A 26140-nucleotide genomic window follows, 5' to 3' on the forward strand; every position below is an offset into this window, starting at 1 on the left:
GCCGCGACATATTTCCGCGCGCTTTGCTACCGGAGTTCCTAATCGCGCGCACCCCGTGCAAGCGGTTATAGAAAATGCTCGACTCGAATTCTATCGTATATCCTGACTATCAATTCTCTAGATTTAATTCAGCGATCATAGTGCTAACTGTACAAGCCCGTACTCTCGCGTCTATAAGGCCATGTAAGTACGCGTTGGAGCAGTGGCGAGCAACCTTTTGTCAGAAGTGGGCCACAAGTGGAAACCTACTACTCTACGCGGGCCGCAATATTAAATACATAAATATAACTAATCCAAGAATTTTAATTTATGGGCTGAATTTGCTATTTCTGACATTGATTTACAATCAGGAAAGGCTATATCTGCTGCCGCTAATAAACATTCTTTTACCATTTCTCCATCAGAGAATGGTTTCATTCATGTGGCCCGCGGGCCGCCAGTTGCTCATCACTGTGTTAGAGCACAGTAAATAAATATAAATACCTGGTAAAGGCAGCAGAGCATAATCCAGCCGAGAGGGTGCTGACCAAGCTGCTTGACGGTCTGTGGCTGAACGTTCAGGGCCTCGAGGAACTCGCAGGCCTTCTCGGCGATGTCGTTGTGGATGAAATACGCGACGCAGAGCCTCTCGACGTGCGGCCACTCGAGGCCAGTGAGGTGGATCCTCCTCTGAACGAGTGGCGACAGGGCGACGGAGTTGCTCGGCGAGCAAGTGACCAGGATTCTCGCGTCGGGGAACAGACGCCCCTCTAGTAGATCCACCGCGTCGCCTAGGGACGCCCTGCCGCCCACGCACTCGTCGTAACCGTCCAGGACGAAGAGGACACGGTCCTCCATTAAGTGGAGGGTGCGCCAGACCTGAGCAACCGCGTCACCGATGGCGGCCGTCCTCGGGAACAGCTCTCTGGCCAAATAATTCATCACGGGACTGCCGCGGAGCTCCCTTAGGGGGACGATCAAAGCCAGAGCCGGACCATCGCCTTGGATCGCCCATTGATGAAGAAGTCGAAGGCACAGGGTCGTCCTTCCGCTTCCTGGGCCACCCTCGATGGCCACGCGACGAGGCGCCTCCGATACTGTGCCGTCGCTTAACTGAAATTTCAAGAAATTCATTGAATTATAAGTACATGCTGAGAGTGGAATAGAAGAGTAGGGTGTGTCAATTTTTTTAATGTTTTAATTTTAAAAACGACTAGTGAGAAAACGGTACAATTTCAGGTTTAAAATCAACCACTACCTTTAAATTTTGTGTAATACATTATTTACCTAGCTGGAATTTCATTTGAAATTATAGAAAAATACGAAAATTATTAAAATTATTAAAAAGAATTTAATAGTTGAGCTCATGAACCGCAACAGAAGCAAACAAGATGCCGCTTCTTTGGTGGACTTTGTTAAATAGCATTAAATTTACTACATAAATGACATATGGCTAGATCTATCTGTTAAAGTTACATATATTTTTATTTTGTAATAAATACACATTTCCATGTGAATGTAATAAACAATAATTTCCACATATTTTTATTTTCATTTTCATGCTTTTATGTAAGCAAGACTCACTTTAAGCGGTATATGAATATGTAGTTTGTAGTTAAATCTTACTTAATTTTCACTTTCTTCAACTGTGATTTGAAGTAGCTAAACCTCACTCAAATCAATTTCGGAAGATAGTTTCAGGTTCTGGATTAAACACAGCATTACTTTGTCACTAGTCATTCTGAATTTTTCAAAAAAATTTAAATTTACCCATAAAATTGACACACCCTAATAGAAGAGTCTCAAAAGTATCTTGTTAGATTTAGCCAGCCGAATATACGGTCTGTCCAGGTATCCCTCAATTGCACCGGTTTCTCCAGCTTTCTGTTGCCCAGTGTCGTTCACGTGTATACTGGTTCACATGGGGGTTCTAAGTTCTAATTGGTTGCCGGCTAGGGATCAGAAAGCCGGGAAGTATCCGAGAAGCTGGTCACGAAGTCTCCGACTTTTCTTCTTATTGCTGCGCGGTTGTCTATCCCCAACGAACCAAGCTTCCAGTACACGGGGAAACTGCTCGTAATTCATCGTACAACCGCGGTGCTCTTATTTCCTTTAAATTCTCTGGGCGTCGCGCGCGAGATTCGTTAAGAAATAACAGAAGGAACAACGAGAGGTGGGAAACACAGCTTCCGTTTTTTCGGTCGCAGGTTCTGCTGACGGCTCTTGTTGCTCGCCTTTAATAAGCGACTCGAAACGCGTGGTAACGCGTAGCAATTAACGCAGGAACAATACCAGGTCTTCTGCTGCTCCTTTTTCCACCAGGATCCACCGACGTCTGCGCGAGAACACCGCTTCGAACTTGGCTAACGAGACTTCGCAACTTTTAATTGCCACGCGGGCGATTTTCGGGCTCGCCGGCTCGCGTAGCGGAAAATAAAGGGACAGCCAGAAAGATTCGATGCTGGAGGGGCGCTCGGAGCCCCTTTCGCTCTGGGAACGGATGTAGCCAGCGCTAAGGGAGGCTGTTCCCTCGAGTGATGCTTCGTTTGCTGACGCGCGGTCAGCTTGAATGAATTTCGAGGAAGAAAACGAGCGCAAATGTTTCGCGGCGATTTAACGACCAAGTCGATCGATCCTAGGAAGAGATGTTACGTGGACGTCGAGTGAATGTGACTTGCTTATGGGGCAGATTATCGGGGTGAGTCGCGTGCATCGATGGGATGTCCGTCTTGCAACATTTTACGATTATCGACCATGACCGTCCTGATTGTTTACTGATACCGCGCGGCCATCCATCATGGTCGACGAGGTCGTTACCTATGTTGGTCGTACGTGATGCTAAGACGCCAGATTGCTGGCTCGTGCGCGCAAAAATGTGCGAGCCTGCAGTTGGTCTCTGTTGATGAATGGGTAGTGAATGAATTGAACCGGTGTAAGGGTCTGATACAGAGTTGATATCACATAGCATTCGCGCAACAGTTCTCTATTACGTTGCATGTCCCCAGCTTTTATTATCGTACACGTTATCAGGGTAAGCCCTCTATTGTGAAGGTCTTCCATGCTCCGTTGCGTGGTTGCTTCGCAGCGGGACTTTGGTTCTGTTATGATCCATTACCTCTGCGTCCTGCGATCCTAGACCTCTCGCGGTCTATGACGTGGTCCTGTATTCTGTCTCCACTAGGGTAGACCATGTGATTCTTTGGTGTATTATTACTTAGGTGCCCTTCTTGTGTCGGTGGATCTTACGTCCGCTGCTCCACGTCAATGAGCCTCCTCGAGTATACTCTATGGTTTTCAGTGCACGATCAGATACTCTGATCTCCCGCCCAAATTCAGTAAGTCTACCCTATAATTTGAAACATTCTGCGTTCCACTATTTGGGCAGATTGATCAATCAAAGTCCCTTCGTCGCGGGGTCTCTATGATCTCAGTTCTCCCGTAGCGTGATATTTAAATCCCCCCCAGGTGTTCAGGAACTCTGGAATATCTTAACCACATGCTGTATTAATTCTTGCCATCGAAACAGAGAACACTTTGAGTGGCGGATTATTTACCACATTAACTATTAAATTTGGTACATTGGCAGTGGTGTTGCGAGGTGTTCGGATTTCCGCACTTTTGATTTATTTCATAATATTTAACGGTTCCAACCGTGACATGATGTTGGCCACGTGATTGTTCTTGCTTTCTGTGTACTGTTTGCCTCAGTCATTGTTCAACCGACTCGTACGTCGCACGCTTCTATCAAGCATGTTGCATATAAGCATACGCAGTACTTAGTTATTCAAACTTTCCTCGATAAAGGTCTAAACATTGACCCTAACTTCGAAAGATGATACTTCTTATATTTGCAAATTAGCTTTTATTCTTTTAATTGACGGAAACTGTGCGCCGAAATCATATGTTTTAATTTTTAAAAAAAAATTTACAGTCGAAATTCCAACTTCATTAGCGAACACTGTAATCTGAAACCTCATACGTGTTATTTATCAAGCCTGCCTCAACCCTGCTCTGCCAAATCGCGGTAGAATGGTATCCATCGCGCCAGCTTCTGTTTCGGTGAAAACCATACCAGTTTCTATTACACTGGATCGAGTAACCCTGTTGCCTCGCTGTCGATAGCGGGCGCAGAGATAGGTACGCGCACTGTCATTAACGCCGCGTAGCTGCGCTTTCATATACGACCCACGTTCCTCGAAGGAGCGAGGAGCGAAAAGGGAGAAGGAACGGGAATAAACGTGTCGCGAAACATCAAACGACTTCCACTTCCATAAATCGCCGGCAAGTGTCTCGCTCTGGAAAACGGCGTCGCGTATTCTTGGTGCGAACAGCGAATTGCTGCAAGCTGTTTTCCTTCTCCCCGGTGTCGCGGATAAATCCACGGAGCCAGCAACATCGACGACGATACCTGCGAAGGATCGTAAGCTCGTTACAGGATAAGCTCCATCGACGCTTGCACGGCACATGTACGCGCGCACACGGATCCATCTATCGATCCCTTTCATTGCTCGCGAGGAGTTTTGACCGCGCTTCGTCCCAGCCTCTGCCGGTCGCGCTCAATCCCTATCCAGGGGGGTGCGCGTGGCTGAGGAATATTTCGTGAAAACGGCCCCGTTTCTTGCGACTAAATACGTCGTAAAAAAACTCGATACAAAAGCCGTTCCCTGCTCGGGGATCGCGAGAAGGAGCTACCCCATTTTCTTTCAAATTCTCGTAGGAACTTAGCGCAATGAACGGACGAACGGGGGCGAGCGAGACGTCGATTCAAGAGAGCCCCGTTTCCTCTGGGCGTCTTTTGTTTACGAGGAACACAGCGAGGACCGTTCATAGTCTTCTATTAAATCCCTCATTTACATTCAAGAACTGCTTGTTTACCAAGTAAATGGAATATAATATCTTCTTCAAAAACGAGAACTTACAGGGGCGGAATTTCAGGATTTAATCTTGGTGGAGGGGTCGAGTTGAAGGGATAAAAATATTTTTAATACAATTTCGACAAAATGTATTAAGTAGGAGATTATAAAAATTTGTTTAAAGAATAAAATCCAGTTTTCCTTTCTTCTTACAAAGCCCCTTCTTTGGGGTGTCAGCCCCTTGGCCCCCCTTTGGGTGCGCCACTGCTTTCCTGATACCGGATGCTTCTCCTCCATAACGGAAAATATTATACAAGAGCACAGTGTCTTAACTCATCGAGAAAGGCAAACGAGCCGAGTTACCCCATTTAGAACAAGGCAATCTTGTTCATAGAAGGGCTCAGGTTTGTGCATTCCAGATCATGGAATATCGCGGAGTAAAGTGTAATTAGCAACGGAACGAGAAGGGTGGATCGCAATTCCCGATTGGCCCCGTAACAAGGTGAATCGGACCGACTGCATTCACCGGGAAACAACTGGCGCGTCAAACTGTCGTGCAACGTCTGAACATCTTATCACAGGCGAAGGCAGTCTGTTAAATCAGCCCACGGAGCCTCCGCTATCGGTGTACCGTATTTACTACGCGTTGTAGCTAGCTGACGGTAAATAGGCCTCTAAACGGCCATAATGGCCCGGACTCCGCGAGCGCCGAGACAACAGGTGAAAGGCGAAAGGAACAATGTCTGCGTTTCGGTGGACGAGCGTGTCCGAGGAGTTGATGCTCGTATGTACGAGCCCCGACGAGTGCCCCAAGACAAAGAAATCGCTTCCAGTTGGCCAGATCGAGGGGGAAGCATTCGCGCGCGGCGCATTCGTCGCTCAGAGAATGGAAATAATATTCGAGGGGCGAAAGTCGACGCCTGTAACGCCGGTGATCCGGAAAAACGCTATCGTTCTTCGGGGGGCGACGTTTCCGCGCGATACACAGAAGAACGCTCATTACTGCGCGAGCGATACCTCCTCCCGCGACTACGCTCCACGCTGCTTCCAACATTCTACTCGGAGTTGCTCGATAATTCTTTCGTCGCTTGCTCGTTGAATTAGTGACCCGTGAAAAGAGTGGCCGAGGCTGCCCCAAGAAGCTGACTTCAAACCTGTCCTTTGTCTCTCGAATCTATTTAGATGAAAGGCTGAAATCTCGAGGTATGAAATTTCCAAGATATCTCCATCCCGCGACCTTCCACTTTCCGCGTTACTGATACATGCTTTCAATCACCCGAATTCCAACTCTCCAATTCTAGCGCTGTTAAAAATTTAGTAGCTAGTAGGGGAGACCGGGGCTAGTTGACTAATTCCCCTTTAATTGTTGTATTATGTTATAAATTATGCTGCTATTCGATATTGAAGCATATGAATGACCAGCTTGCCATTTAATGTGGCACCGTGACAAAAACTTGCGGGTTCTATCAGTGAGAATGAAAAATTTAAAAAGGTCGGCGGGAAGTTATTTCTGTTTCGACTATTTATGAATATTTGTCCACTAAGTATTGCTTGACGTTTTTATGAAAACGTGATACATTGACTATAATTTAGGGTATTTTATTTTATCCGGTGCGTGGAGGTTTTGTACGTACGACCCTTAACACGGGATTACTTGACCAAGCATAGGAATACCACTAGAAATTGCACTTTTTATCCTCAAAATGCAGTCAAGACAAAGAGTTTAGCTGCTGAAATTCATTTTCCCCACCACGAATCCCTCCAAACTCACCCCTACCAGTTTTACACACTATCCTACCTTCAAACTCTCAGGCCTTCCAAATAGACCATAACGAACAAGTAGAAAATAATTACAGTATCTAACACCACGATACTTAAAAAAAATAACAGTGTGAAAGAGAGAACAGCGTATATATACGCCTTTCACAGGCAAAGGGTTAAAACTGAAAAGTAAATGTCAAGTCAAGTAACCCCATCATATTTGTCAACTAACCTCACAGTAAGTTTGTTGACTTATTCGTCTCACTACTCTAAATATAATAAAAACTACGACCTAGACTCAATTAAAACAATTTTAAAAATAAGCCTGTATACCTAATGAAATTTGCAAACTTCTGGTGTGCAACAAGTCAACAAAATACCAGTGATTTATTTATAAAAATTAGAAATGTTAAAAATTAGTCAACTAGCCCCGGTCTCCCCTACTTGAAGAATTAATTCGATCAGCAAGGGAGATCAAGGAAGAGATCCCTCTGACCCACAATCAAACTTGCGTGCCATTCATTCTGTTGAGAAGGGCTCTCGCGACGCGTAGGAGACTTAAAAAGCGCTATTTCGATTCTGCTCCCCCTCGACACGTTCGTCGGTTCTGTGACGCGAATTCGTTCGCATAGGGCGACGCCTATCGCATTCTCGACCTCCGCGCGTCTATGTGTGCCTCGTCTCACCCTTGTACAGGGGCCCCAGCCACGGATGACACGGTTACGAGGCTCATTTTTCGACGTGCACGTTTCCGGACGACGTGGCGCATTGTCTGCGTTTCGTGGCTCCGTTACGCGGTGGTGTTATCGACCTGCTCGACGCTGGATGCAGCGAAATAACAGAGGGATAGAGAGGAGTAATTTTCGCGCGGCACGATGTATCTGGGCCAGACACCTCCCTCGCCAGCCACCAGTTCCTGTCGTCCTCGGCAAATCCATCGATCTTGTCGCATAGATTGTCTTTCCTCCTGCCGCGCGTCTGACCGTGAATGGAGACTTCCCCTTCAAAGACACGAATCCACCGGAACAAAACGTGCATTCTACTTTTTCCGCGCTCTCATGCCTCCTACGTCCTCCAACAGCTTCGTCAGTGACTCCAATCCCATCTACATTCCATCTGCGTTAGTGCTCGACAATAAACTTGGACATTATTCATGACTGCATCGCGACAACTCATCTCCCCGTCGCCAAAGGCTGTCGCAGAGGCTAAGGTTAAGTGAGTAGAAGCATTGTAGGCTGCAGATATCGAGGGACGTCTTTTCCTGCAGTCGCACATATACGTGGTACGTATCTCGCGGCGAGAAATCGGAACGAATGGAGCGCGAGATCTTTCGGGTTTCAGGGAAGCACGTGTGCTAGGAGGATAAGGAGACTCCGGGAACCGATTTATCGTGGCTTCGATAAATCTTTGGTTTGCGTGGCTGGTAGTAGATACCGCTGGCATTAGTGGAGGGAGGCTGAGGTGTTTAGCGACTGGCGGAGCTCAGGGAAACCGAAATGAACCTCGACAGCTTCGACGGTTGATGTGGGTTTCATGTATGTCAGTAAATTGGCAGCTTTCTGGGCTACTCGATACCGCGAGTAACACTCGCGTCTTCACCCGCGGCGATAACGTCAGGGCTAACTTTAAGCGATTTGCACAACTTCGAAATACATGCTATACCTCAACAGTAATCATTTAATAGATTGGAGCCTGCATCTGTGTTGTCTAGTTCACAAACTCCTCTCTACCCAAACACCTCCCTACCTCCGTGGCCTAATCCCTCGTATCGCTGAACTCCATTCTTCCAATTTCAACCATACGAGAAGTGAACACCGTCTCTCCGTTCCTAACTTCCATACCTACTGCTAAATACTCCGGCTCTTTTCCTACGTTGACAGCTCATTTCTATAATGATCTATCTAGAGACGCGGTAGCGTCTCGACGCCAAGTACATGAAAGACAGCCTGTATATGCCGACTGTCGCTATCGTTATCATTTACTCGTCGCACGGCTATTCCAACCTAACCTGAAACTTATTTCGTGTACTTGGCGTAATTTTTTTACTTTTTTTAACTTGTTTATGGGGTAATCTCCTACCTGATGTTATCTGTTCACTTCCCACTTTACCTCCTTTCAAACGTGCCACCAAAAGTTTCCTACTCAACCATCCTCATACACGTTAGGTCAATTCTACACTCATCCTCCCCTCTCATTCCTTTCGTCTTCCTCGTCTTTTTCTCTTCTATTCTATCTCAAGTCAGACCTAATATCAGCCACGCTGAGCCTCGCCTATTCCGTCATTTATATTTCTATTGTAAATGGAGTAATAAAGACGTTTCATTATTATTATTATTTAATGCTCCCCAGCGGCGCCACTCTACTCCCCTTGTCTTCGCGCCCTTGAATGCCAGCTGCCAAACACACGACATGAATTCAGTGTCTCCCATCGAGGGGACATTGAAATGGACGCTCGTGGTCGGATAACACGCAAGGAGGAATACCGAAGCAATTAAGCGAGGCCCGTTCAATGAGAGCTCGATTTTTGAGTGCCCTTCGGTACACAAAGGCAAGACAGCCGGCCGCTCGTCGCGCATTTCGCCAGGAGTTATCAGCGTCGCTGTGCTTCTCGTCGGGTGGCACGGTTAAAAAGCCTTTCGAGAAACGTTAACGAAGCGAAGTCGGCCACCTTATCGAGCCGCGACAGAACAATGCCTCGTTACGCGAGCCAGAGAAGCGGCCCGCGCTTGGTTCTTGATCGTCGGTCGCATCTCCGCGATTAAAACCTTCTTTATTCGAGAACCGAGAGAGTTACGCTCCTGCGGCGACACTACAGTCGAAGATATTATCGGGAGCGACATTGGGAACGGTTTGAAGACCGCCGTCTTCGGCCCTCGATGCTCGTCGCGGGAACTCGCTCCTTCTCTTTTCACTTGGCACCGTGATTTTTCGCCGCTCCCCCTCTCGCCGCGGCGGTCCTTAATTGCGGCGAGAGATTCAGGTCGGGGATGTTTGTTCTCGGATCGTTAAAGGTTCCTACGATTTTCCCGGGAAATTTGCATTCCCCTCTTTGGAAATCCTCGCGCACCTGGTTCTCCGCAGTCTGCGCTTTCCAGGAAGAACGTTTCTACGTGGCAGGAATTGGAGAGTAAAAAATTGTCTTCTACGTGTCGCGTATGCTATACAATATCCGAATTTCTGGGCGAGTTTAAACACGAAGTTTATGTTCCATCGGAGTCCCTCGGTCTTCCCGACGGCTAGGGCTGGTGGAATGGAACAGGACGTTTCATCGGATATCCAACTTGCGAATTCCGTTTAGGAGGCGGCTTGTGCCCGAAAACCTCTCTCTCCGATTGCTAAAGAATTCCCTTGATCAGAAAGCGGAGCGTATCGAAGCCTCCTACGTGATTTGCCGGCTCCAGCCGTAGAGAACTTATCTTTCGTGGCGGGCAAACGTCGACAGACGGAACAGCGGTTTCGAGCGGATTCCTAGTGGCTCCATGAGCATCCAGGAAAAAATCTCGTTCCCCGTTTTATCCTCTTTTTCGAACGGTTTCACTTGTTTTACTTCTCTTTGCTCATCTTCTTTGCTGCTCGCTTTTTGCGCGCGGTCTGCGCCGAAAATCTGCTTGGAGTCAAAACAAAGGCAGAAACGAATTTACTGCGACCACGCCGAAAGGCACGGTGAAATATTGCACGCGACACGGGCCAATCCGCTCTTCTCTGTTTCTCCTTCGCCTCTTTCCTTGGTTCTCCAGTCGATCCTTGGTTCTCCAGCTGCCAACTTTCCTGCATCCTCCCGTCTACTTGGCGAAAGTGCACCATTAAGGTAATGCGTTTCGTTTATGGTTCGGTAGCGGCGAGTCTTCGGCATTTCCCCTTATCTTCCGCGCTTTTTCCACCGCTTTGACCGTCCCTTAATCCCGCGAGGCGTTCTTAATTTCGCATTCTTCTCTGATTTAAGCTCCAATAGCTGGCGCTCCGACCGCCGAGAAGCAATACTTCCCCAGTGGAGTGGCGGAGAAAGAAGAGCAGCGCGATTGCGGTTCGCGACGAGTTGCCGAAGAAACTCACTGGCATCGAACTTTGACAGAGAGGGAAGACGGCGAGGAAGGAACTTGGCTTTCACGCGACGTCGCGAAGTTTCCGCGCGAGGCAAGTTTTCGGCGCTCGGCGGGGGAAAATCGTCGTCGCAACGCCGGCTGTCCCCGGGGGGAGACCGACTCTAGCAATTACGTAGTCGATATCATGCAAATCCGCAGCCGGCGAACGATCCGCTTCTGTTGGTACAATTGATAAGGGACAAACCTGACGCGACTGGCCACCGAAAACTTTCCGTCTGGCGTGCAACATGGATTTAAATCTCAATTTCGGATCTACGGACTATTTTCTTGGCGTTGGAGCGCGTTCGCGAGATCGGTAAGCCTCGGGGATGTAACGAGGGAAAAAGGAACCCTTGCCGAAGGAAAAAAGAAGAGTTGAGGGGAGAAGAGTTGAGAACTGGAGTTCCGCGCGTTATGGCGGGGAATTCCGACGGTAGACCAGGATTCTTATCAGAAATTTCCTCCCAGAGGATTCCACCCCTGGCCTACGTTCGTTTGCACTCGCTCGGGACGCCCGTTGCGGCGGCAGTCGCGAATACTGGTGGCCGCGGAAGTTTTACGAGCGACGTCAACGAGTGGCACGCCGCGAGAGAGACGAAGTAGTTTCCGCGGGATGATTTATGGCACTCACCCTGACGGGGGCGAAGATCTGGTCGGGCTTGATGTTCTCGAGCCTGTGTTCCTGCTCGCCTTTGTGGAGCAGCTGCAGGTGCGGCTGAAAGTGCGCCGGACAAAGGGTGCCAAGCGGAAGAGGCGACGCCCATGCTGGCAAATGGGGTGGATCACGGGTGCCGAGCTCCCTGTAGAAGGTCTTCAGGAATCTGCAAGCAGCAAGTTCCGAGTTTAACCGCGGCTACGGCGACCACACGGAATCCCTACCGACGAATTTACTTAATTATGTACGCTTCGCGCTAATGGAACGCTCTAAGCTTAGAGCCGCGTCTTAAGCGGTCGCGATTTGCTAGCGGGGGGCGTCGATTGGTTCCTTCAATTTTCCCAAATACATCGAACATTCGTCTATTTTTAAATGTAATTCGTCACAGTCCAATTATCCGGAGGCAGCGTCGCCTTCCTCGTTCCGCAGTCAAGTCATTTCGCAACACAGTTATTCTTCAAAACCACCGCCAATTGAGGACCTTGCAGCAAGAGGGGTGCAGCTCCATCTTTACCAAATTCGAGTAAATTGGAAAATACTGCTTATAAAATTATTGCTTTGACTTAACATTACTAGAGAACACTAACTGAAAAATATATGTTTTTACATAATAAGTAGTAGTTACTGAGTTGATAAGTTTTTATTTCTATTTTTGGCGAATTTTTCAAATCTCGAGCTGCCCCGAACACAAATATTGCATAGAACAGTTAAGCCGGGAATTCACCGGGAAGCTAAGCTATGCTATGACTTGCTATGCTATGCCATGCTACGTTTTAAAAAAATTAGCTTCAATACATTCTTATGGAACCGTTTCCACCAAAAGCTACGTTAAAACATAGCATCGCATAGCAGAGCTTAATTTAGCTTCCCGGTGGGTTCCCGGCGTTATGGGTGCAGGTTGAAAATTTGCAATAAATCGCTCATTTGTTATCAAACGTGCCCCAAACGACGTCGAATTTTCGTGTACGTATATTACGCGTCATAATTAAAAAAACTGTTAAAAACAGAGTTACACCCCTCTTGCTGCAATGTTCTCAATTTTTTCCCTCAATCACGGCTGCATTAAATCGCGACTCCTGACGAACACCTAAAACCCCCTCCCGCAACACTTTTTAAAGCGTCCCTTTCGATCGTCGCGACGAAACTTTTGCAAAACGCGCTTCTAAAATTCCAATTAATCGGAGTTACAGCCCGACGCGCCGCGCCGCGGCGAGCACTTGCCCCGAAGTGGCTCGCTTATCGAGTGACTGGTTAATTTCCCAAGCGACGAAACCGTAGTCACGCTAAGTGGCAGCTTCGCGTTGAATGATGCATTCGTTGCGCACGTTTACCGCGCCAAGATTGATGATCTTGAGCGGAGCTGGCGCGAACAGAGGCGATCGAGCGTGGAGAGGGTCGGACGAGGATAGGAACTGCTTCCGAGGGCTTTACGGCTTTCAGGCGATTGCCTTCAAAGGACCAAACACCGATTTTATGGATCCACCCTGCATCTGCTACCTCGGCAAATATTTCCGTTTAATGACAACTAATTCTCGGTTTACGAGTATGTTTACTCTGGGCGGTTATTTCGAGGGTGGGAGCAGGAAAGTGGGAACGTCGACAGTCTCAATATTTCGCCATCATTTGTGACTCACAATTAATTACGCGCAGGTGGAGAAGGTCGCAGTTTTAAAGAGCAATGACGAAGCACGGTTTCTTCTATCCCCGACGAGGAGCCGCTCTTAGGATTCTTCGACCGACTCGAGGACTAAATCGTGGAAGAAGCCAACGCATTTCACGTTTCGCCAGGTAGCAAGAGGTTAGGCGATAGCGTCTCGGTGGATGGAAGATCGAACTGACCTTAAGAGTCTTCCCAGGGGATCCCGTTCCGGGGATGGCGGTCCTCCGATTCCACTTCCAGCGCCGAGTCTCCGCGAGGACGCACGTGCGCTCGATATGTATGCGGCCGGTGCGGGCGGAGGGCTGCAGGGCGGGCAACAAACGGGGCTGCTACCCCCCGGGGTCGACAGGGTATAACTCCTCTCCAATTCCTGAAACAAAAGAAGAGAAAAGCGGCTTTAGTCGGCCCCTCCAACAGCTCCACTCTCTTTTTGCCCTGGGATGCCGCTGTCGTTTCAATACGCCCACGGTATATCATGCTTTTCTATCGTCTGGCTCTTGCAGCTCGAATACCAGGCCCGCGGAAAGTCATCGACAAATAAACGCCGATGGAGCTTCATTTATTCCAAGAAGCCTGGCTTCGTGTTAACAGTGATAAGACGGTGATCATCGTCGGTCGTTATTGGAAATATTGGGGTACTTAGAGGCTACGAAGCACCACTGTGGGTAACGGAAGACTAATGATCGGTGGCTCGGAGCATGCTTCTCCCAACACTCGAGCCATCACCGCTGATCGAAGACAGTCGATGATCAACTGCCGAGTCACTCACAGCCCGAGTCGCTGTCTTCACTCGACTGACTTTTACGTACGTCCTCGCATTCCACCGGAACCCTTCGAGTTGCCCCCTTAAAATCCAGCGAGACGCTGAAAAGCCCCACCGCCTCGTAAATACTCTACGGGTCACGTTCGCGGCAGTTCTACTGGAAAACGAATTCGTTAGGCGGGAGTAAATCGAGGATAATCTCTGCCATGGCCGCTGGACTACGTTTCCCTGGTCTCGTTCTTTACCTCCGCGGTTTTGTTCGCGCGATCTATCGAGACCTGGCGCGGTCACGTCGCCGATCGCGAGTAAGAAAGAGCTTACGGTCAGCGATAGTGGCCGCCTTTCAATCGTACCGCTTCTCGGCGCCTACGTGACTGAAAATAAGTCGATCAGAAGCAGGGAAAGCTTGGCGAGTGGAGTGCCTCCCGTTTCACTCTTTTCAGGAGCTTTTACCTCGCGACCAATTCTCTTCCCTGCGCCACGGACACGAGGTAACACACTTTCCTCCCCCGTCGATTTTGCCCTCCCTCATCGTTTTCGTCGCGCTCGTTTCCATGCTCTTTATCGTTCTCGCCGAGCTGGACCGCGCCCGATATCAGGGCGAGAAGTGCGACGGGATCGACTTGTCGAAATTAGTCGCCGCGAAGGTGAATCGAATTCGCAACTGCCAGGGGACTATCGACTACCCTCGATCTTTATTCCCGCACTTTATTTCACACCTTTCGTCACGCTCTCGTGCAGATTTCGAATAGATTTATTGGCTAGATACTGCGATTGTTAGAGAAATCTCTCGACGAACGAAATGTCGATTCTGTTTACCCATTCGAGTCTCATCGAGTGTTTTCATACGGGTCAATCAAACTCTACGTTCGCTCTCCGAGTAATTAAAGTTTGGACCCCTTGATAGCAAACGACAGTATCGATCTGATAGGTCAAAGCGAAGAGCGACGAGGAAAAAGACGGAAGACGGAAGACCAGGATGCTCTTTCACAATTCATTTAGTTTACGTTCACGCACGAAAGGTAGACTCGTTTCCTCCGGTTACTAACTTAATAAGACACACTCCGCGCTCAAAAGGAAGGTATTCCCAACGGCGAAGGAAGAGGACGTCATGCAAGAAGCGGGGAATCGGTATGAAGAAGATCGTCGAATACACAAGCTTCGAACTGCATCCATGTTATCCTCCCCGGAGTGTATTCTGTCGGCAAAGTCCCGCCGTCATCGTTTCGCCAGTTTCTTCGAGGCGCCCTGCGCAAAAAGCTGCGGGATGGATCAAATAATGAAACGCCAGGAAACACAAACCGAGGGAATGGGAGGCGGGATCGAATAAAAACGGAGAGAAAGCAGGTTGATTTCGACGGACCTGGACCGAGAAAAAGCGTGCATGCACGTCTCCAGGAGAGACAGAGAGAGAGAAAGAGAGGGGGCTGCAAAAAGGGGCGAGTTATCGAATCAGCGTGGAATGAATGTGTTCCTTCGTCTAACTGGAGCACGCTGCCTCGACAGCGCGGATTAACTGTTTTGTCTCCACTCTCGTTCGATCGTGGACTACTTTTCCGACCTGGTCACGAAGAGATGGCACGCGACTGTTGTGCACCCCGAGAAAACTGCGGATGACCGTTGAAAGTTTCGGGCCGACGCTCCGCGCAATTACAAAAATAACGAATCTTCCCATTCAGGTTGGCTGTATTAAAATAAAGACTGTTTTAATTGAATGCGCGACGAACCGTAACCTTTCCACAGTTCTCGTTTAACAAGCGTCTTTAATGACGATCCAAGTGGAGCCTTCCTTGAGCCCCCGGCTCGGTCGACTTGTAAGTAGCTTTTGTACGTCGCATGTCAGCCTAATCCGATGCTAATTTAACGAGCAGGTACTTGACATCGCAGCATCACAGCGCCACTCGAATTCTTCCAGTATCTCAGAGTGCTTATCCCTGACCTCGATGTCCTGCAGATATTTCCTTCCGAATTGATTTCCTTTGACAGTGCATTTACCAGAGGGCCAGTTCTTCCTCGTCCATGAATTTCATTAACCGATGAACTCGCTGCCCTTAATAACGTCCCATCCACTTCGACGTCACGAATACTTCCCCCCTTCGTCGCGTATTGTTGCAGCGCCTACGTAAAAAACCTTCGAGGCTCCTCGAACGGCTGCGTCCCTTTCGGAATATGTTTATAACGCGAGCCAACGAAGAGGACGAATGCCAGCGGCAGACAATACCCGAGACTCGGGACAATGGCTGGGAAAACTGGCGCGACTCGCGCGGAAGCTCGACGACGCTCGCAGACGGGAAAGCGCAGGGGTGGGGGGGGGGTGCGTTCGGGAAAGTCGACGGCATTAATTCGAGGTAATTTCTGCTGCAGACGACAAAGAGCTTCCGCGTGCTCGATAGAGACACGCGTCGTCTTAGCGTGCGCGGACAAAGGGTTTCCCTCGGGGGATTACGGGAATCGTGCGTCTTCGTGCTTGTCAACGGTGTACCCTGTAACGCGTTACACGCCGAGGGTAACTCCGGGCCAAATACGTCATTACGGTGTTCCAGTCGCGCGCCAACTATGATGCAGGGGATGCCGCAGAGCGTGGAGTGTCGGTGATGGGGCGTTCAATTATCTCCGTAGCGAGTCTTCGAGCAATTTCCACTGACTCGTGTAAAGGAAACGCGAGCTTACGAACTATTCAACTCAAAGCTCCCGACTCTCGGGGAACCTTGCGGAACTCCGAGCGTATTCCACCTTAGAGTCAGCTGACTCGCCCGTCTGCGTAATCCGCGATCGTACTACTAGACAGTCGCAAACACGCGTTCTTTAACAAGAATCTGTCGCGAGCTCGTGTTCTTGATATTTGTTAAACAGCGCGCGATAGGTTGCTCGCGGTGGAACGCGATCCGACGGAAACGTACATCGACGCGAATTCCCCGCGTGCACCTCCCTCGTTGTTCCGCCTGGTATAACGCGCCCGTCGCCGTTTTCCGTCCGATTTATTGGCTAATCCGATATTTATTGGACGCGAGGCCAATTTCCAATTTACGCAGTGGTTAACTGCCACGGCCAGCGTCGGCACGTTAACTGCCGACGCGCCCAACTGCACCCACCAACAGGCTTACCGTTATATCCGGTTTAATTGGATCGGGATTAAATTAACTTCCGGCAGTGATGGAACTTTAACGCGCGAGGGATTCCTCGGGGCCGCGTCCTGGTCGCACCCTTGTCGCGCTCGACCATCGATTCCCAGCCCCCCGTTTGGGCTCGACCTGCGAGCCTCATCTTTGTTGGCTGATTTTGATACCCGATTCACCGCCCCTGCAATAATTTTGTCCGCCATTGTGCGGCCACCAGCCTTTGTTCTCCGTCTAGCCTCCATGGCCCCCGGGCCCTTTTGTTTTACCGGCAGATCTGCTCGCAGAAAGTGCTTAATTACCATGCGCCCTGTAATAATGTATCGTTGATTCGAGCACGAGGCGCTCGGTTCAGGAAAATCGGTCAATTACGGTGGCTCCGTTGGCGCTTCAGATTGCTAGCAGTTTTTACCCTGGACCAACCCTCTGAACGGGCGGAATATTAAATTGCACGGGACGATTAAACAGCAACTATCTGGCCCCATTGATCGTCGAAATGGATGTTAATTACGGAGAGCAATCTTTATTTCGTTCGTGACTGCACGGTCGTTCCGCGCCGCTTGTTCGACGGATTCGCCGGGTGAAATTACAATTAGCGTCGTAATTCAATTTTCGCAGCGGCGTCAACCGACAGAATCACCGACACGTAACGCAACCATTATTTGTCCCGGAGGCGGGGTCCGCGGAAATGAAAAATTAAGGGGCGCAATTTCGAGACGTCTGCTGTTAACCGTTCACTGCGGAGAGTAGCTGCACAGTTCAGGCTCGTCGAGTTCCCGTGCATTAAGCGACACGGTTATCTTATTCCCAAACGACTCAATCTCGCCCTCTCGAATACTTCCTTCGCTTCCGCGTTACATCAATCACGTTAACGAGACACAAGAAGTAATTCTCTGGACGATAACATCAAGGCACCTCATCATCTTTGATGGACGTTTCCCTGGCTTCGAGTTGACGCGCGCTCCGCAGCAAGAGGATGAATAAGTTGAAAGTAGTCTCGATAACACCACTCGGCGAAAATACGAGTGGCCAGGATCGATACGATACGAAAACTGCCCCGATATTTCACCCGTTTATTATCCCCGACGTTAGCTGCCCTTTCGACGAGGCGCAGAGCATGGGGTCGTCTAACCCCCGGCAAGGGTGAGAGTAATTTTTCGTAACGCCGCCCGATTTACTGTCACGTCGTATTACTCTCGATTTATGCGACCGGGTGTCGACTATCTTCGTCGTCAAAGCCGAGTTACGCAGAATTTGCGTGGAACACCGCTAGGACGGAGGGACGTCGCTTGAACTTCCCTCTAAGCTTTATGGAGTCCCATGTTTTTACGAGAACGCTGTGAATCGCGAGGTCGTGTCACGTAACCCTCGCGTCGCTCGCGCTTGGTGCTGATTTCGCGCGTGCGCGAGAATTTTTATTTTTATTTTTTATTTTATTTTACAGAAATTTAAAAATGAACAAAGAATGACAAATTATAGGATAAGTTATAGAATACCTTCAAGAGAGCATCTTAAAGATGCAATGGATTCCCCAAATAAATCAGTATTCCGATGGACACTGTTAGCTTGGTCAGACATTCGATTTATACAACTATAATAACTGAATAAGAAAGAATTTCTTCAACCGTCATGCCACGAACCTCGTAAATAGAAGTAAGACGGAGGTAAATACACAGCACCTATGATACTGGATTTGAATTTCACGCTGATTTTAACGAAAAGTTGCTCAACACACGATACAGACACATCCATTTGACGGCTGAAGATGAGCACAGCTATAATAACACCACCACCTCTTTTACATAAACTATTGTCCTCACAGGAATAGGATAGGAATCCTGTCTATAAACATGAAAGTCGTTTCAACCTAATTCAGAGTTGGAAATACTGTCACAACGCCGCGTTTCAACCAGCATAATTATATCATATTTTCAGGATGACATTAACACTGAGCCCCTTAATTCACTAAGCTCAGGTCTAAGACCACGAACATTCTGGTAGAATACCAAAGGGTACTCATTTAGTTATGTTGCTTCGTAGATAAGCTAACCTCTATTATTTTCGGGATGCCATTAACGTATTTAACAACTTTATTGGTTACACCACTATCAATTAGAGTCTTTATTTCTAAGTAGTTTTAAATAGTTAAGATAAGCTCGTTGTTTAACAGTGGGATCTTGAGTAATCTTCACCGGACCGGTATAGTTCAATCTCTTCAAGATAGAGATTACCTCCTGTTTTTCGCGCGTCCTCCGTTTTAATTACATTTTATTATCATCATTATTTTCAGGATCAATCTCGCAAGATAACCCATAGGTACTGGATTACGTTCACGAGTTTCTAAGCTGAAACATGTACTTTGCAAAAATTTCAATGGAGGCTAAATTTCCCTTTTTCACTGGCACCTTTTCAGGAGAATATTTTCTTTCTGATTCACAGTGCTCGAAATATCTCTGTCACCAAGTGTCGCGAGACATTCCCCCCAGCACAGGTATTCTTTCGCGAGTTTCATCGCGTTCGCGGGCGAATCCCGCCCCCATTCGTCAAGCGCCGCGAGCGCACAGGTGTTGTGTGCACGTTCGCGCGATTCAGAGACCCGTGCGTTTATGTACCGCTCAGGCATTGACCCGGCCGGTGAGCTGGGCCAGCCAAAAGAAACGGCATTTTTCAACGTCGCGGGAACAAATGGGCCGCGATACAGGCCCGCCCACGTCTGTGCCCGGTCAGACGGCTGGCGCAAGCTCGAAAAGCACGGCCTTCCGTCTCGCGAGGAACAATCGACTCGCTCTGACGCGAAACGGTGCTCGCGCTCGCCCCGCGTCTCGATATTCTCCTCTCGGCGGGAACGTCCACGGCGGGCTCGCGAGCCAGAAATACGAGGATCGAGTGCCCCCTAATTTCTCATCGCCGGCTGGAATAAAATTGCGCGGAATTCCGAGCGAAAGAAAAGATCCCAGGAGGACTGAAATAGCAGGCATTCCTCCGTGAAAAATGTCTCCAAGGAGGAATATTTCTGGTCCCGATTCCGACGAGACCGAATTCATTCCCGCGGTTTGATAAATACCAACGGGAGTCCGAGGAGTTAAAGCTCGCCGGGAAAAATTGCGCGGATGATGCCAGGGAAATGAGACGAAAAATGACGGGGGCTGGTTGCCCCGTATATTTTATCGCGCTCATAACAATCGCGTTACGCGCATACGTGTAACTGGAAGCGTCGTTTACCCTCCCCCGTAACTCTGCTACCCGTGAATTCCGGGATTCACGAGCTATTCGCTGGCCCACATAATTTCGGAGCAGCTGAGCACGCGCTCGTAAATATCGCTTAAAACGGGACGCGAATCTATTTTCCCATCAGAAATTGGGGCAAAGTCGTTGAAATCATTTTTTAAGGGAAGACGCATCGCCTCGGTTGAAATCGTCGCCTTCTGTCCCTGAACTAAGCACCCGATACGAGTTTTATTATACCAGCCTCTTCTACCAATTTCCTCGATCACTCGACCGTGAACGCGCCAATTATCCGAGAGCCACGCAGACAGATTCTCCGCGCATCCCTTCCCCCGTAATTAGCAAACTTACCCCCCACCGAGTGGATGAAAAATCAGCGAAATAACGACGGCCATTTTTCCTGCCTTTTACGAGGGAGCGGAGAACAAAGCCACTGGAGATTGGCAGGAATGAGAGAGGATGACGGGAGCAATTAAAGAGAGATCGGTGCTCAGATTATTACAGGGCCATTTGATTAAGCGAGAACTCCTTGCTCGCGGATAGAGAGCCCGGAATTAGCGTTAACGAGCGCGACAATAAGACGATTTCAATTACGTCTGAGGGGCCGGGCCGCTGTTCCCTTCGATTTCTCGCGAATAAAGTACCGTTTCTGCCTGCGAAGCTCCGAGGATAAATTTCAAGGAAACTATTCAGCTTCCATTCGACGATTTCCTCGCAAGCCGAAAAAGAGTGGCCAGTAGTGTTGCGCGTTTCCCGTTAATACCTTCGTTTAAAATCGCTGGAAAGTCGAGCGTAGGTTTCGCCGAGCGGTCGTATCGTTTTACGACTATCGTCCCGATGCGCGGAATTAACAAGCGCCGCGAGAAAGAGGGAGCAGCGATTCGCCACCGTTTTACCGCGATTCGATGATCCCGGGCGGAGGTCTAGGTGACGATAAAGAACGAAAAGGTACGATCGCTTATCGATCGGCTGGGATTGACAAGCCAGCTCGGCGCGATCTCGAATAATAAAAATATTAACGCCGGAGCGGTGGGATCCATCGGTGGAAGCAGCGGTTCGAGTAACGGGCTGTAAAACGATCGAGTGACAAACGCAGCCTGGATCGTTCTCGAATTTGATCGCGGTTATTATCGTAAATCCCCGATTGACGACCGGCTCCGCGAATTTCGGCGGCCGTTAAATGGCGCGCGTAAATCGCTCGGCCTGATCGCGAGGCCTGTCGCGTCCCGCCGATATTTCGAGGCTCGTGGCGGGGCAGGGCCCTTTATCCGCGCCTCGCCAGTCTCTAAATATTCATGAACAATCTTGCGGTAATCCGCCTCGTCGTGACGCGGTTCGACGCGCTCCAGACACGTGTACGATCGTCGTTGCGCATCGGCGCGCCGCTGTGAATGGTAATTGCTCGAAGGACGTGATCGAAAGGCCAACAGTGGGAGCAGCAGCAGATTTCCACTGCAGCGAACAGTTTTTACGTCTTCAATGCCCTGCCCTTTTTGCTCTGAAATCAGCTCGGAACGACAGCACTACTGTTCCCTTTATACAGGGAATACGTTTCTCGTTTGATGCGCATTACGACATCCTCCCCGTTTCATCGTAGCCAGCTAGCTTTCAGCTCGTTCCTTAGGCGCGCACTTTTCCGCGCGTTCGATATTTACTTTTTACGGAAGCCCGACGTACCTTCGCAGCGCCGATGTAATAACCCTTTGCAACCAGGTCACGGAATTCCCCGCCGCCTGTGCAGCCGCCATCTCGACTGCGAGAGAAGCTGTGCATTACCGCGCAAGGAGCTTCGTACCCTCCCTTCGAACATCCTGCCGCGAGTCTTCGCTGGAACTTAAGGGACGGGCGTGCGGACTGGGCGAAACCGGCCACGTATCGCGGGGAACGCTTTGCTTTCGTTAATACACTGCTGATGTAAGTGAAACTTGGGTGAACGCGAAGGGCCCGCGAAAGGGTACAAGTTTCCTAGACGAATTAAGCAGACGTGCGCTCGCACAGATGAAGGCTACAGTCCTCTGGTAAACTTCGCTAAGGTAGACGGAGCGATACAGTCGCATACGCAGGTAGAGTTGTTGAAAATAATGAGAAAGCGAGTAAACGGTTTCAACGTTCCGCGAGAGGCAACTGGAACCATTCTCGCGTGTCCTTGTCTTCCGGCTCAGAGGCACGTCCGGAAACCGACGGAGCACTCAGGAAGTTAAGCAGCCGGACCGCTGTGGCGGGGTCCTGTGCAATGAGGTGTCATCGTGCTGGCGGCGTTATGCAAATTCGCCAAGATGTCAAGCGGCGTTTCGTTCGAGGCTTGGAATGTGTCTTGGGATCCACGTTGTATTAGAAATGGTAAAAGAAGGATTCTTCGGAATGCAGGAAGAACGTACTGCAGAAATTTCGTTTCTCATCAGCATCGAAGAAGAAGAAAAAGTAGAAGAAGAAGAAGAAGCAGAAAAAATAGAAGAAGAAAAAGTAGAAGAAGAAAAAGTAGAAGAAGAAAAATCAGAAGAAGAAAAAACAGAAGAAGAGAAAGTAGAAGCAGAAGAAAAAGTAGGAGAAGAAGAAGAAATAGAAAAAGAAGAAAAAATAGAAGAAGACGAAGAAGAAGAAAAAGTAGAAGAAGAAGGAGAAAAATCAGAAGAAGAAGAAAAAATAGAAGAAGAAAAATCAGAAGAAGAAAAAACAGAAGAAGAGAAAGTAGAAGCAGAAGAAAAAGTAGGAGAAGAAGAAGAAATAGAAAAAGAAGAAAAAATAGAAGAAGACGAAGAAGCAGAAAAAGTAGAAGAAGAAGGAGAAGAATCAGAAGAAGAAGAAGAAAAAGTAGAAGAAAAATCAGAAGAAGAATAAGAAGAAAAAGCAGCCACCATACTGCGCACAATAGCAGGTCTGACGAGTAAAGATAGCTTTGGAGACCCATAAAACGCGAGCAGCACCGCTTAAACGGTGCCAGATTGTCCAAGATCGAAGGGTCCCCCGTTCGAGTTTCAAGTAACCCACGGCTCGTGCACACAGTGAAACGTATCTCTCGTTGCAGGTTCGATGGATGCTCTCCGCCCAGGGAAGGAAGCCACGAGCGAAAGGGACAGCGGGGCCGAGGCGAAAGAAACGGAAGGAAATTTGCGCTGAGGAAGCCGAGCAGGGCATTCGATGTCTGATAAACGTGAGTCCTGGTTGCTCGCGTAGCCTCGTAATTGTGGACGTTGGCTGAACAGCAGCGCAACGACGACAGGCAAAGCGCGCTCTGTACGGGGATGCATCCACGGAAAGCAGCTCACTGAATTTCCTCCAAGATTCCGCGAGTTACGACTTCCCCGAGGAGCTTAATCCCCGATGGAAAGGAAGATTGCGACGGTAAATGCCGGGAGTGGCGTACGCCTTTCCTTCCTCCTGTACGCCGTATGTACTGTGTTCCTTCTGGTCCAGATAAAACAGGGACGGAGAGAGGAACAAGTATGACGTCCGCCGTTAAAAGCAACTTCCTACATCCTACATATTCCAGCCGTTATGCGCTCATGGATATCTGCTCGTCTCTTACGACACCCTCTTAATAATTCCATTTGCTTTGAATGGTACGCAGCAGCATAAATTTAGCTAATCCCTTTGTCCCTAACAGAATAATCATAGAGAATACCGTATTATAGTACAGCAATGCGCTGTCGCATCAATTTCCAACACCCCACTGTTCCTTCGAGAAAATCCAGCGTTTTAGAATTTACGAAATACCTGACCGAAACGAGGAACGCGCATACGTTCCACGCGACGCGATGTAAACCGCGCCGCAGCGTCGCGAGGAGAGCTTCTTTGAAAGAAATCAGCTTCCACGGCACCGTCAATCCCCTCAACGACGCTCCCGCGTATCCACGCCGATATCCTTTCATTACGCAGCGTGATTCGAAGCTATGGCTTGTCGCTTCTCTGTAACGATCTCGTTATTTTCCTATGCAGCCTTGCAACAGCCCCTTTCGACGTAGAGAATTTTTCGATTAATTACCCGCCGCGCTGCCTCGCGTTTCGCGTGGGCTCGTCATCGCGGAAATTGCTTCGGGACGCCGCTATTGGCTGTCCCGGTTGCCGCGACTTTTTCGAGTAATCCGATATCAGATGCGCCGAATGGTTATAAAAAGCATTGCCGTACAGCCTTTTTTCTGTTTCCTTTCTTTACTATCTCCCAGCCAGAGATCCTCCCTTGCCACAGGAAATATTTTAATTTCAGCGGTGTCGTATTTCATAATTGGGAGGATCGTTACTACGAAAAGCTGCTCCCGAGGGGGAACCCCAACGGCGCTCTCCGTTTCCGCCAATTACCAGGGAGTAGTTCCAAAAAAAATGTTTAACCACCCCGTAACTATCCGTTAGAGAGTCTAGGGGTTGGTTCGGATGCTAAGAGACTGCCAAGAGGATGAAGGAGGAAGAAGAAGAAGACAGAAAGGGGGGTGGGTGTGTTTTCCTCGCGCATCAGTTACCAAAGTCGAAGCTTTTTAAAAGCCCGACGAAAAAGGGCCGCGGAGTGTTTGGCGTCGGTCGTTTACCTCGTTACGAGGTTTGCGCGGCTTTAAATGTCAAGAGGCCGCCGACTCGCGCGAGTCTGTACACGGGGGCAGCTTGCCGACATCTATACGCCCCCCAGAACCCTCCCACCTTCCAGCAGTTTTCTCCCGCGGCCACCAGCACTGTTTTCGACGTCGACAAATGCTCCTTCCCGCATCAGACCCTTTAATGCGGACAAACGAACGCGATTACAGCGGCCCAGGCCGCTTTACACGTTCCATGCCTCGAGTTTACAACGGAGTTAAAGTTTAATGCGATCAAGGAGGCTACGATTGCGCCTCGATGCATTCTATCGCCCGCTGCATTCACCGTGCACGCTCGGAGGGGTAGTTTTATCTATCTACTTCGTCTAAGAAGGGTCGCAGATCTCCTTACGCTATGAGCAGTCCTAGCTCCATCCGTTAAAAGGGGTGAAAGGTCGAGACTAATGCTGGTGTATCTGGAAAGGGGTAGAAGCCTGCTAATCAGAAACTTTGTGCTCATCGAGGGGCTCCTCGGGCTGGGAAATGTGTGGAGACAAAGAGCTCCGTGGCAGGAGAGTCTCCGAAACTGTGGTAGGCATTCATCGTGTCACAGTTTTAACCCGAAAATTAAATGAAAGGGGAGAGAGTAGAATGGAAAGGTCTCGAGGTAGTTGATCCTCTTTCCACCCTCTACTTACGCGCTTCTGTTGAGAGGGACCTCGTGGAAAACTCTGCTCTGGTAGCGATTGCTAGGAGACTCCATCGTAAACCTATACTACCAGCTCCTCGAAATCTAGTTTGTCCGTAACGACATTTGCTGTCACTCGACAAATAGTTGAATATGTACACTGCCGGGCACAGAGGTCTCGAATCGAAGCTCGTGGGCTTCCGCGCGTTCCCAGGTGGAATTAAAGTCGATTCGCGGAATATTACGTAAAGCGAAGCGTATATCGGCTCTGCGGTCCGTACGTAAATGGCAATATTATTGCGGAACGGTGCGGAAAAATACGAGTCCCGCGGATCGATAGCCGCCGTGTCCGCGTTCTCGTATATCGGAATCGTAGACAGCGACTCGCGGTCTCTCAGCGCCGCGGTATCGATATCGACCTCATCCGGTTCTTCGCCACGTCCACTTTCGTCTTTGTTTCCCCGCGTTTCCAAGCGAGAGGTATTCATTCCGTTCCACCGTCGAGCGAAGCTGTTCTTTCCTTTTTTCTCCCCAGTTCAATCCCATTTCGCGGGCTATTAACGGATTCTTTCGCCCCTCGTCGATAAACACGAGATATCCTAGGGGGTGGAATTTCATGAAATCCATTGGCGGGGTGTTGTCCGTTGGTCTCGGTCGTCCTCGATTCTCGATTGCACGCGCTCGTAGAAATCGAGTGGACCCTCTGGCAGCTGCATCTTCTTTCGTGGCACTCAGGACGGAACCACGAGAGTGCGTCAATAGCTGCGCTCGAACGCCGCTTCGAGACTTCGCGCCGGCTCGCGTCGCCGATTGTCGACGATTGTTGATAAAGGACCGCAATTACTGGACACTTTGC

General features: G+C 49.2%; 1 protein-coding gene across 4 annotated transcripts in view; it reads right to left on the minus strand.

Moving 5' to 3' along the window:
- Positions 1-26140, minus strand: part of LOC143367812 (uncharacterized) — a 176502-nt gene that overhangs the window by 40183 nt on the left and 110179 nt on the right. For all 4 annotated transcript variants that reach the window (XM_076809990.1, XM_076809989.1, XM_076809993.1 and 1 more), the window contains exons 3-5: positions 13170-13360; positions 11307-11496; positions 484-1092 (exon numbers count right to left, since the gene is read on the minus strand). In XM_076809990.1, the coding sequence (XP_076666105.1) occupies positions 484-1092; positions 11307-11496; positions 13170-13360 (990 nt within the window). The remainder of the gene's footprint in view (positions 1-483; positions 1093-11306; positions 11497-13169; positions 13361-26140) is intronic.

Source organism: Andrena cerasifolii, chromosome 4 (genome assembly GCF_050908995.1).
Source record: "Andrena cerasifolii isolate SP2316 chromosome 4, iyAndCera1_principal, whole genome shotgun sequence".
In the NCBI taxonomy this organism is placed as follows: domain Eukaryota; kingdom Metazoa; phylum Arthropoda; class Insecta; order Hymenoptera; family Andrenidae; genus Andrena; species Andrena cerasifolii.